The 13065-nt window shown below is 34.6% G+C and overlaps 2 protein-coding genes across 8 annotated transcripts in view; one reads left to right on the plus strand and one right to left on the minus strand.

Annotated features, from left to right (window-relative positions):
- Shep (RNA binding motif single stranded interacting protein alan shepard) overlaps nt 1-9327 on the plus strand; it is a 34468-nt gene extending 25141 nt beyond the window's left edge. For 6 of the 7 annotated variants that reach the window (XM_072891540.1, XM_072891539.1, XM_072891542.1 and 3 more), the window contains exons 8-12: nt 193-346; nt 1306-1500; nt 1987-2079; nt 2361-2524; nt 2646-9327. In XM_072891540.1, coding sequence (XP_072747641.1) covers nt 193-346; nt 1306-1500; nt 1987-2079; nt 2361-2507 — 589 coding nt within the window. In that variant the 3' untranslated portion in view covers nt 2508-2524; nt 2646-9327. The remainder of the gene's footprint in view (nt 1-192; nt 347-1305; nt 1501-1986; nt 2080-2360; nt 2525-2645) is intronic. The other variant, XM_072891541.1, reaches the window with a different exon arrangement.
- A 405-nt stretch (nt 9328-9732) lies between these two features.
- On the minus strand, nt 9733-12812 carry LOC140665423 (ribosome biogenesis protein WDR12 homolog). The gene is made up of 9 exons (XM_072891549.1): nt 12665-12812; nt 12501-12586; nt 12004-12214; nt 11760-11900; nt 11375-11550; nt 11060-11133; nt 10724-10970; nt 10475-10607; nt 9733-10052 (listed from the first exon to the last, which is right to left on the minus strand). The coding sequence occupies exons 1-9, from the start codon at nt 12730-12732 to the stop codon at nt 9914-9916; spliced, it is 1275 nt and encodes a 424-aa protein (XP_072747650.1). The 5' UTR covers nt 12733-12812; the 3' UTR covers nt 9733-9913.
- Between the last annotated feature and the right edge of the window lie 253 nt (nt 12813-13065).

The raw sequence follows: 13065 nt of genomic DNA on the forward strand, positions 1-13065 counted from the left end.
ATTGCTATTGATTTCTCGAGAGCCTATGTTTCGTACAAGATTTGTCTTTTGTTTAGAAATGAAAAAAATTAGTATCTCATGTTATCTTATTTTCTATCACGATGAGATTTGAAAATGTCAACTGTAATATAGTATACGTATTTTAACTTAATTCACAGAACTTGAGAGTAATATTTTCAACGGTTGTTACAGAATGGAATCTAAAGAAAAATGCGAGCAAATTATCCAGATGTTCAACGGAAAAGCGCTGCCAGGTGCAAAGGATCCTTTATTAGTTAAGTTCGCTGATGGTGGAAACAAGAAGAAATCGTTGTTCAAGAGTACAATATGGAGAGAAACTGGAGAAGTATGTATTCTTTTTTATCAATCCCTATAAAATTTATACCATAATATTGTGTAGATGCAGCAACAAGATCTATTATACATGTATTTATATATAACTATAAATATTATCTGTAACATATCATTGCATGTATTACTTTTCCATATATTCTCCATATGTGTCCAGGAATTTGTTCCATTAAGGTGCAAGATATCAATTTCAGCAGCAAATAAATCAGTGTCAAGATCCTAAACGTGCTGAACTGTGACGTAGATTGCATATCACTTTTCAATCAAATGCTTCTTTAAAGGTCCAAGGAGATGGAAATCACTTGATGCAAGGTCATAACTGTAAAACGGGAGTAGTTGTTGCAACATCTCATCTTGTATCAAGTGGTTTCTATTCTCTTTAAACTTTGACTCCAAGACCTTGATGCTGCTTTTTTCGCTGCTGGAATCGATGCCTTGGTGTACCAGTGGAACAAATGCCTGGACACATATGGGGAATTTGTAGAAAAATGATATGTACAATATAAGATGTACATATTACAGTAGTTATAGTTATATATGAATACATGTATTCTCATTTACAGGTCTTGTTGTCTTATTTATTGAAATGCTGTCGTAAATGGAAACCTTAATGTATGAATTAAACCACAAATATATCTTTATTTCTTTGAATAACAAATACAATACATGAGATTATGCTACTAATTGGTGTTGAGCCCTTATCTTCTTTTTTAATTTGAATAAAAATTTATCTTGTGACATTAATTTTGAAAACGTGTATATATGTCGCTCACAATATTGTGCGCTGTTAGATTTATATTATATTTATATGTTACACATTATTATTGAAATTGTAACAAATAGTATTACTATTTTGGTCTTTTTCTCCAAAAGTAAATTATAAAATTTTGTAATCTTTTCGCAATTATTGATATTTTAAAAGATATATTTATTATTATTTTTGTATTCTTTCAGAATATGACTTTGAATTACGACACAAGCGGCGTCGGCCAGAATGGAGTTGCTGCGACTCACATGCTACCCGCGGCGACTCTGACGCAGTACAGCCGTCACTATGGTCAAGCATTGCCTGGTTACAGTGTGCCAGGCACTCCTTGGGTGGCACCTTATCTCGTGCATCCTTCCCCACCACATATGCAACAGGTTGACGTGAGTTTTTATACACTTTTCGTTCATTTTGTTTTCAGAGTGAAGAATTTTCAGATGTTGTATCGGATTTTTCGAGCCAATTCGCATAATTTTTTCGTGTTTATAACAATTTTTATTTCTGACAATAAAGTTGAATAGAAAAACATTTTAATTTGAGCAGGTGAATCTCGTTTAATCTAAATTGATACTGTTTTTTTTTCTTTTTTTTTCAAGATAGGATTGTTTTGCACTAATACGTATATTCTAACGATGCTTACAATTAGAGGTAAATTTGGAACACTTTGATATCATGATCAATATGTCAATTTGACAAAATTACATAATTATTAAACTATATTGTTGAATTATATACTCTAGAAAATCGTGTTTAATTGTTTTAGTTTGCATGGTTTTTATATTTTTGGAGTATTTTTCTTTTTTTTCCTCCCAAAACGATATCATCGCTTACTTTTTCATCATCAAGCTTCGTCAATTTCTCTGTTACAGATGATACCGTCAGCCGATCCTAGCAATCCGCAATACAGTATGATTCCTCAGCTTACCACGCAGATGTCTACTTTGCATCTCGGCACTGGTTCCGTAAGTTATTATTTTTTTTATGCCGTTTAAACACAAAATTCGAAAGACGTCTCCAAGAAATTTAAAGGTTATTTCCATAATTAGGAAATCTCAAAGAATGTCATTCATAGTTTTAAGTGCTTATATTTTTAATAAAAAAAATATTCTAAAATTTCCTTTAGAATTAAAAATTTAAAAATCATAGTTGTCTTTTGGACATACGTGTTGCTCGATTAAATAGATTCAAATTAACGTTGATACAAAAATAAAAGTTAATCATCTTTTTGTTTCTACTTTTTCAGTACATAGCGAGCCCGCATCCCTATCCTTACACCACTTACCCTGCCCCTAGCATCATTCACACTATGCCACTGGGCGAGTCGGAGCAGACGAGTAATGCGGCGTCCCCCGACGATTCCTATCAATACCAGGCTCAGCAGCCTAAGTAGGCCACGGTTTATAATAGGTCAGAATTTTTTTTCACCGTTGTAATACCGTACGATGCGATAATATCGTGCCGAATTATAAATTTCTTCGCTTATAATAGAATGATACAACATACTAAAGCGATATTTCGAATTTTACAGATGTACGATCGCGCTAAGAGTTACATAAGTTAGAAAAGGCATACTGATTGACGCATCAAGAGACACGCGTAGAACGAGCGACAGCAACCGACACCGAGCGGGATTATACTAAGAAGAATATAGATTTGAAACAAAAACTACATTACGTAACGGATAAGATTCTTCCTCACGATAAATTGACTTGCCAGCGATGTTTTATACGTTTTATCCATCAGTAAATAGGGGAAAGTAGTTGATATTTTGCAACGAGTAGGCAGAATGAATGTTGAAAGAATGTGTAAGAGCGAAAGAGAGCGAGTAAAGAGAGAGAAAGAGAGAGAGAATAGAATTGAAGAAATAGAGGAGAAAAACATGAGAGCGATCACGTGTCGTTCGCGCGGATCAGCATGTGCTTCCGCATCGATATGGCTCCGTTAAAACTATCTATGTAACGGTAACACACACACACACACACACACACACACACACGTACACTCCATGTACACACGTAGATACACAAAGAGAGAACAATACACACATATACACACAGTGACAAAAAAATCGAGTTATTTACGAAGGACAGTTTAGTGTCAAGCTGATAGGCTTCCATGATGTAACTTTAGGTATTACGTTTACTAAGAACAGATGAGACAGAAATTGATCGAAACTGATCTCGAGAACTCGAGAGTATGAATAAGTATTTTAATGAGTAAGAGAGAGAGAGAGAGAGAAAGAATGTGCGTGTGCAAATTGTAAGGAAAAAAAACGAATAAAGAAGAAGAAAAAATAATGCTGCTCAGAAATATATAAAGGAGAACTCTTCCTAAGGAAATAATAGTAAATAATAATATACAGAAAGAGAGAGAGAGAGAGTGAGAGAGATTGAAAGGGAGAGAGAGAGAGAGAGAGAAAGATAATGAAAGGAGGGAGAGAAAGACAGAATGCGCTACTTCCAGATGATAGGATTGACAAATATAACATCGAGAGGAAAAATTCAAAGATTCACAATTACAATCATAATTACAAATCTCGAAAATGACATTTATTTACGGAAATTTTTCGTTGAGAAGGTGCTTGCGAGAAGCACGCGTCTTCCACGAGAGCGTACACTTCATGCACAAATCTATATTTTACATACAGATTATGTAGACTATAGAGATACACCGACAGAAACATCATATATTCTTATTGTTCACGAGTTCACGTGTTCTCTTTTCGGGTTTTTCTTTTTTTCCGTTTTGTTAAGACGTTCAAAGACATTCCAAACCAGGCATATAGTACATCGCCGTGTAGAGATATTTCTTTTAATTATTATATTTTTGCTTTTATAATGATTAAATTATTATCACAGTTTAAGAAAAAAAAATTTTTTTTTAAACATGAAAGAGGCTAATCATTTCCCGTAATTTTTTTCATCAATATAATTTCTCAAATTGTTCCATTATATCAGTTTTGACAAATATGTGATTAAAAAAAAGTGACAAAAAAAGCTATTTTAATTTGTATTTTACTATGTTATACTTACTTATGATTGTAACAAAATTTCTTCATCGTATCATATAATAGTACATAAAAATACATGAAAATAGCCTTTTTTTGCAGCTTTAAATCACAAATTTCTTAAAAATAAAATTTTTGTAGAATGTGATGTGACGGAGCAATTTGGAAATTGTATTTAGCATAAGAAACGGAAAATGGTTATTCTCTTCTTCTTACCTTTTTCTTTATTAATTTATAGATAACTTTTGAAGACAAATTGGAAAAAGAGAAAATACGACGATAAAATTTTGTTTGTAAAATGTAAAAGAGAAAAAAATTTCAAGATATAATTATTGTGCGAAGAACGAAAGGAAAACTCTTTGTAACATTATATTTATGATGATCACGCTACGGATCAATATCGATTTTTAATTGTACAGTTTAAATACAAATTTTTTTTTTAGAATCGTGCCTTTGCAGACAGATCCGTTAAATGAAAGAGTGAAAGAGAAAGTGCGAAAGAGAGTAAAGGATACAAGAAAAAAGATTGTTATAATATATTTTTACGATAAATTCAGTTGCGACGCTAAATTTGGTTTTCTAGTTAATATATCTTGTTTTCGCGTTATAAATATCTCTATATATGTTTGTTTTCGTTATCAATTTGATAGATTTTGTACATGTAATTGCATGCATTATCGAACGGAATTGTCGAACTGTAAGATAAAAGAAAAAAATAAACAAAATAGACATACGCGTATATCACGGACAGTCCATAATAATAATAAAAAAGATTAAAAAATCTTTAAGAAAGTCTCTAGAAAAATCAAACTGCGACGAATCGAGAAAGACAGCGCAAGATAATAAAAAGAAAGGAGAATATGAGGGTATGTTTGAAATATAAAGAAAAAAAAATAATGATGGAAGTTGATTTGTTACGCAAGACGAGTATAACTAGAGTGTAAATTAATTTATTTTATCGAGGAAACGCGCGTTACTATCGGAAAAAGGATAGGCGGGAAGCAAAGATAAAGATGCATCGATCTACAATCGTACACACATGTATACGTATACACACAAGACACACATACACACGCGTGCACGTGTTCAACAGATCGAGGAGAGAGAAAGAGAGAGTAATCGAGACGATATTTTGTCATCTTTCAAGATGTTGAAATTAATAGTTGTAAATAAATCATAAAGTAACATCGCGCGAGAATATTCGTCAGATGATCAATCAGAGAGAAGTTTCGATTTAAGAAGGTTGAAAATCTTTAGAGCGTTGTTACGCAACTTTGCGCGATAACTCTGTATTTACTAAAGTAAGTATATTTTGCCAAAAAAAAATTGGAAATTTGAAAAAGTAAATGATTATATTGTTTGAATCCATTAAAAGAAATCATGTTGCCCGTTTGGGTCTTGATTATTCTCACGTTACACCTACGTCCAACGAGATCTCCATCTCTTTCCCCTCTCCTGTGAATGCCTCCTCTCCTATACTCATCACCGTCATCATTTATGCACCCGACAGAGTTTTGCATTGTCTGACTTGGAATTGATAATTGAGGATCGAGTGAAGGAGTGAAAGAGGGAGAAAATGTAGAAAAGCTTTTTACCAAAAATTTGCGAGAGCTGCAAGCTATTCGCGCGACATGAAAATGATGAAGGAAAAGTGGCGATGGCAGCAAGCACAGATAGTTAGATAGAGTTTTAGAAAGAAAGAAAGAAAGAAAGAAAGAACGAACGAGCGAGCGAAAGAAAGAAAACCAAGTCGTGTAGTTATTATTATAATATTACAATAATGAGACGATGTATTATTATAATTAGCGATTTACTATTATTGATGTCATCTAAACGTATGAAAGATTTTTACACTGTTGAGACTTGAAGTAAATAATATATTTAGTTTATTTTGGTACATCACGATTTGATGACGAGAGTGAGAGAGATAAATTGAAAAAAAAAGAAGAAAGCGCGAAAAAGTAGAAAGGCGAAGTACGAGCTATTTTTTAAGAGATAGACTTATTACTCGATTTGACTCCACGCATTAAAGTAAAAAGTAAAAAAAAAAACCAGAGGGTAAGTGCGAAAGAGAGAGTGAGTGTGAGATCAAGAGAGAGAGAGAGCGAGAGTGTGTATGAGAGAAAGAGAGAGAGGAGGTATAAAATCGAGATGGAAGTGAGAATGAGAGGAGCATCTAATTAGCGAGTGCGTATAGTGTATTTGTCGCACAAGGCGAGATTGTCACCAATTGACTGACAAAAAAAATCCACATGTGATTTTAATAGTAAATTTTGAGAATTTTACTAAATAGACTTGTATACAACTAAAAAAAAACCTAAAGTAATTATCGTGACCGACCAAACGAAAAGAAAGAAGAGGGAGAAAAATGAGTAAACAGAGCAGCATTAATAGTTGCGCCGACCTGTTTAGAAAGGGATGAGGACACTATCGTGCGTCCGGTATCCTTAAATACAAGCAAGCAAATTCCGTAAGAAAATAGAGAGAGAGAGAGAGAGAGAGAAATGAAAAGGCCGGCAAAACGAAGCGAGAGAAAGAAAAAGCGATCGTGAGCGAGAGCGCATAATTATTGTGTACAGAAAACGCGCGAAGAGACGCGTTTTTTTTTTTTTTTGTTTTTTTTTTTTTTTTTTTAACGCGCGCGGCAACGTGTCTCGCGTAGATAGTTAGAGTTGAACTTGATGAAAAGGAAAAAAAAATCCTTAGAATTTAAGCGACGTGCGAGTGAGCGACGAGCACTCGAATTAGGAGATAAAAGGAACCGGGGGCGATCTTTTATCGGCTAAGTTTACACAACGGTAGTTAGGTAGAACAATAGTTTAGCTATATAGTAGTAGTTAGGATACGAATACATAATATAAATATATGCCTCTCATTTCTCGTGTCCCTCTGTCATCCTTCTGTGTACGTTAACGCGGAACACGGGGATGGAGGGGGAGACACGGGCATGGGGCACCGTTCAGCCTATGCACCTCGCACCCGTCAAGACTGACTGGCTATTCATATTTTAATTGATAAATATATATATATTATTCTACAGTATATATATATATATATATATATATATATATATATGAGCTATACTTGTATAATTGTATAAATAGTAAGGAACTATTTGCTTGCTGCGCACCGCGGGTCGGGTGCGTGGGCTGGCCGGATGTGGGCTTTTGAATTTTGAATCACGATAAGGCGTGGAAGCTCGCGTGAAATTTCGCACGGCAAAGACAAGTCGCCACACCTCCTTCCCCTTTGCCCTCTCCACCCCCTCTCCCCTTTACAATTTAGAACCGATATTATTCTAGAGGATTAAGATTTCGGCATGCGAAAAACGGTCCTCGTAGTCTCCCTCGTGGTGTGTGTATATCGGTGTACGACGTCAGAAGCGAAAAATCATATAAATGTTTTTTTTCCTCTTCTTGTACGATTCTTTGCTTCTAACGCGAAGGCCGTGAAAGAGCTCGCGAGCTTCCCCGCAGTCTATGGCCACCAACAAGAGTTTTCGGGCAAGAAGACGGTTCTTGGCTGCTGCGGACGATGCTGCTTTCCAGCGTAAAGCTTTCTCTAGAATTTTAGCATAGACACTTTTTTAGATTAGACATACCGTAGTCGATAGGTTCTGATTGTAGAAAAGAAGATGAAAGAGGGAATCGATTGAGAACGAGGTGAAATGATGTAGGATGTTTTTAAGTAAAATAATGTTTAGTCGAGATCGGCTTAAGAGAGCGAATGCGTGCGTTTGTTGCGTGCAAGAGTGAATGAATTAGCGATAAAAGCGAGGTCCGAGGTGACTAGATCAATCGTCTTGTACTTCGATTTGTACAGTCCTTAGTTTTCCAAGTTTTTAAGTCATTGTTTTACACGTGTTTGTTAAGCGACATAGTTGTAATTAGTCGACATCTTTGTTTCTTCTTCCACATTTCCGCCTCCCCCCCCCCCCGCCGATGTATCTCCGCGCCCTTCCACCCTTTGTCCCTTGTTTCTTTTTGCATTTGTATTCCGCTCATCCTTCGTGCTCGGCGACGGACGTACCGAGACGAAGGAAGCGGGACTTGTGTGTGCGTAATGTAATACACTACGACGGAACGACAGAAATGAGACACATAGATTCCCGTGTACCGCTTATTTTGCGTCGTCTTTCCAAGATTAGCCAGAGAGGGAGAGAAAAGCGCAGAAACAAAGAAAAACGGGGAGAAAAAACGATGTCGTTGGACGCTGAAGTCTCTTTTTAAATCCGCGCGCGAGGATCAATTTGTAGAATTTCGAGAATACTTTTAAGGCAGAGACGAAGAAAAGGCGTTTTAGCATGTAATGTGAAGAAAAAAAATCTTTAGACGTTAAGGCAAGTTGTGTCATAGCTAGTTAAGAGATCTAGGGAGACTCTTAGGAAGTCGAATAGGTGCTGTAATAAAACAAAGTTTAACACAAGAAACAAGTCAGAATTAGATTTTTCATGAATAAAGAAAAAAAAATGAAAAAAAACAATGAAAAAAAAGCTCGAAGTAAGAAGAACGTAAGGGGGTGGGAGGGAGGGGGGGGGGGACGTAACACACGCGGCGACGACACATGGAGCATAAGCCACTAAAAAGTGCCCTTAGTTTATTTTGGATCGTTTAAAAAAAAAAAAAAAAAAAACGCTAGTCTTTGTGTGAGAAGAGATAACGGGAATTTTTAGATAGAATCTTCGGAGAGAATAAACAAGCAAACAAATGAAAAAAAAAAGAAGAAAAAAAGGAAAAAGAACAAAAAAAAAAAAAGAGCCGAAGAAAATCGCGCGCGACGAAAATATTTGCGAACAGACGAAAAAACCGACGAGAGAATGTGCGTGCGAAAGTGAGAGAAGAAGCGTGTGCGCGTGTGTGTACGTAGGTGTATGCCATAAAACTTCAAAAGGGGGAAAAAAAGAAGAAAAAGCATAAGAGAAAGATAAACGCGTACTCGAAGAGAACCATCATCTGCCTATTTTACATACAGAGACTACAGCGCACACTATGTGTGCAGAAAATACACACACATATATACACATACACACAGAACTTGTACAGAAAGAAAAAGAGGGAAAAAGAATGCGCGCGCTATTGCGAGGGTGCACGCTCTCCGCTGCTCCTGTATTATTAACGCATACACCCTAAATGTGTGTCTCTGCTATAGGGGCGTGCACACTTGAATCGGTGGTCTTTTTAGAATTACACGAGTAATGAAGAAACGGTTTGGTAAATAATTAAATACTTCGCGATGCGGGGAAGCGAATTTCCCAAATTCGTCACGATTATCGTCCCTTATTTTTGATCAATAAACGATCTGTTTTGGGGATTTATGCCGAGCGAAACGATTCTCTTACTTTACCTGTCCGGCACGAGTCTTCTTGAAGACATAAAAGGAGAGGCAACGAGAAGTGCGCTGATCTAAGAATGAAGCATTCTTAATCAATAGATATCCTTTATTAAAATCAACGTTTTTATAACGTTCTTTTTTTTGCTGTTGTATTGGTGTCTCCAGTTTTCATATGCGGCGTTGTGATTTAATACAATCAGTTTCTTGATTTTGATTTACTCGACAGTACTTTCGTTTCCAACAATACATATTTCTAACAAAAATTCTCAACGTACAAATATATGTTAAAATGATAGAGACCGCTTTTCGCGTCAATTTATTAGTCATTAATTATTTTCCAGATGTCTCAAAATTATTTACTAATATTACGAATTCATACTTAAATTGTTTCTCAATTATTCCTGCGTCGAGTATACACGCGATGCCTCTGCTTTATAATACTTGTATCGAATTTACAATTAGTGCGCCACATGCTTGGACTTGAATATCCTTAGAGTGTTGTCCGCACCACCGGAAATTATCAACTCAGGATTCGACCAGTCGCAGCTGAGGACCTTGTCTTCATGTCCCAAGAGATCAAACAGCGGTGTCTTAGGACTGAAAGATAATTATAAACGTTAATGCATAAATCCAATACTAGATATAGACCAGAAATATAGACAAAATGTCATTTTTCTAATTTACCGTCAGCACTTCGTATTTCTATATTCTCTTATATATGTTTCTTATACTAAATATTTGAATTTTAATATAAACATAATTTTAAATCAAAGATAATTATTCCAAGCAATAATTTTATACACAATTTTAATTTACACGTACACAATATTTAATATTTATATATAATTATATTTTAAAAATATATATTTACATAATTATATTATTAATTTATTATTAATTTATATTAAGTGATGGCAAGCTCTAATTCCCTGTAAAAACAGTTCTTAAAACCCGATCGTATAGTGAAATTTCGTAGAAATCTTTTTTTTCACATTGAGGTATAGTATCTAATAACTAACCTTCTGGTGTCCCAGAATTTGACGACATTATCATATCCTCCTGAGATGAAAAGATGTTCGTCAACGGTTGACCAGCGCACTGACGCTACCCATTGTGTGTGAGAGGTAAACTTGATTTTTAAAATCGTACCTTCTAAAATCATAACACACAATCGTAAATATTTAGTCTGAAATATCTATTCACTGTTTTTTCAATATTTTCCATACTGTTTATAAAGACAATATATTCCAAATCAAAACTTCAAGCACCTGTAGATCTCGGGTCGTACAATCTCACATGTTGATCGGCAGATCCCGTTATCACAGTGCGCGACAATGGTGAGTAGTCAATGTCGAAGAAACACTTATCACCATGAATTTCGTGTTTAATACCACCCAATTCCGAATCCCAGATTTTTATTGTGTGATCCCACGAACTCGTGATAATTTCTGTTTTATCGGACCATATAATCCCGCTGATTGCCTGTTTGTGTCCCTTCATTGCGCGCTTTGGAGCCTGTGTATAAAACAACACATAATAATCATTCCAGAGAAAGAACAAGATATTTTAAAACAAATTTTAATTTAATATATTAGTTTACGTACCTTCGTTTTACTAGCATATTCTAATCTTGCCTTTTTTGATGCAGATTCCCCATTATCATCTTCCTCTTGTGTAGCTTAATTGGTAAAAAAAAAGGATATTAATCATCATACCATGTGAATAGTCATTTATTACCAAATTATATCTCTATTTTATTATAGTAAATGTTTTTTCAAATCTTTTTATGATCAATACTTTTTAAAACAAGAAAATTGAATTACAAAAAGTCATATTGTATTTTTATTTAAAAAAAAATATGAATTAAAACTCTTATTTAAAACATTAAGTCCCTAGATTTTTCATACTAATGTACTTACATGTTGACCATATAAGGAGCATATTATCCCAAGCGCCAGTTGCTATTAACGTTTTGTCATAGTTTACACTGACTGCTTCAACGCTTCTTTTATGTCCTTTGCAAACATGTACACACTCTACAGAATTCTTTGTTATATCCCAACTCCATATCATACATGTCTGGTCCATCGATGCACTGTGTGCATGTATTTGTAAAAGTTATTATTAATTGCTCTTTATCTTCTATATTTTAAAACTTTTGTTTACATGACTCAAGTACATTTATACAAAAAATTGTTTGAACATTTGTTGTATAAGCAACAATTTGTATGTATATAAAAAAATGTAGATAAGAACTTCATAGGAAGGATGCATAACTGATGCTACTATTTTTTGAAGAATTACCTGACAAAGGAAGCTTTATTATTTTCGAGAGATATCCAGGCTACCGCTTTGACAGGAGACATATGTCCAGGTATCACAAGACGATGTTTACCTTTTGTCGTCCAAATATGCAGTTTATTATCGTAAGTACCAGTTAGTATCCTAAATAGATTAATTAATAATATCTTAATTATAAATGTAAAGATGTATATATATAGTGCATTTTTTTTCATTTTTTAAATTTTATAATTATAAGAAGTCTAACCATTTTTCACAAACAGCGACAGCTGATACCCAGTCATCATGTATCAAACAATCTTTTGGTTCTGGTAAGGGATACTTCTCTATGTATTCTATATCTATCACCTCTTCTGTAAAAACTCCTCTTTCTGTGATATGTTCCAACAAGGATGTACGTAAAAATTGTGAATAAACCAAGAAATCAAATTCGACTTCATCTTGGATATCATTCGACTCTGCAAACAGACATTTAGTCTTGTGATAAAAATTATTGAAACGCTCTCTTACAGGTAAACTGAATGATTATATGTAAAAATTAATTATATATGAAATTATTTTTAAAATTATATTTCACTCACACCTTACAAAAAGCATGACATATTCTAACATTAAATAGTACGAATATAAAGATACATATTAAATTTGTAGTTAATAATTGGGAATTGTTTGAAAAGAAAAAAATAAATAGATAATTTGAAATACATTAACGCAAGTAATTTTTGTACGAAAATTCTTCCTCACCTCTCAAAAGTTCATTTATTATAGTATTTAGTTCGCTGCTAGTTATCGAGTTCTGTACTGACAGAGGATAGTTCGGTACTGAATATCTGAAAAGACATTTATGAATCAAAAATATAAACTAGACAAATACACGGCAAATAAAAGTGAAAAAAATCAATTTTTACCGCTGTTGTTTGGTTACAAAACGAATTTGTATTTGGGCTTCGTTCCTATCAGCACGTGCAAACTCCATCGTGGACGATCGCGGAAAAGCAGGAACCAATATCAACACCGCTCGCTCTCAGATTCGGGTATGAATAAACTAAAGTCGGTCACGTGTAATGTGTAATGAAAAGAGTGGGGAGTGTGAGATGAGTGGAGTAGATGCATATTGAAACCTATGTGCGCATGCGTGTGTAAATCTTTCTCTCTCTTTCCCTCTAAAGTTCATTCCACTCCCTCGAATAATTTTCACGCTAGTTTTCGTATCATCGTGTTACATAATCAATGGCGAATACAGCTTTCTCATCAACTTCAGCTCGCTACTCCAAAATGGCGGGACATTTAAAGTTTACAGGAGCGGGAC

Source organism: Anoplolepis gracilipes, chromosome 4 (genome assembly GCF_047496725.1).
Source record: "Anoplolepis gracilipes chromosome 4, ASM4749672v1, whole genome shotgun sequence".
Taxonomy (NCBI): domain Eukaryota; kingdom Metazoa; phylum Arthropoda; class Insecta; order Hymenoptera; family Formicidae; genus Anoplolepis; species Anoplolepis gracilipes.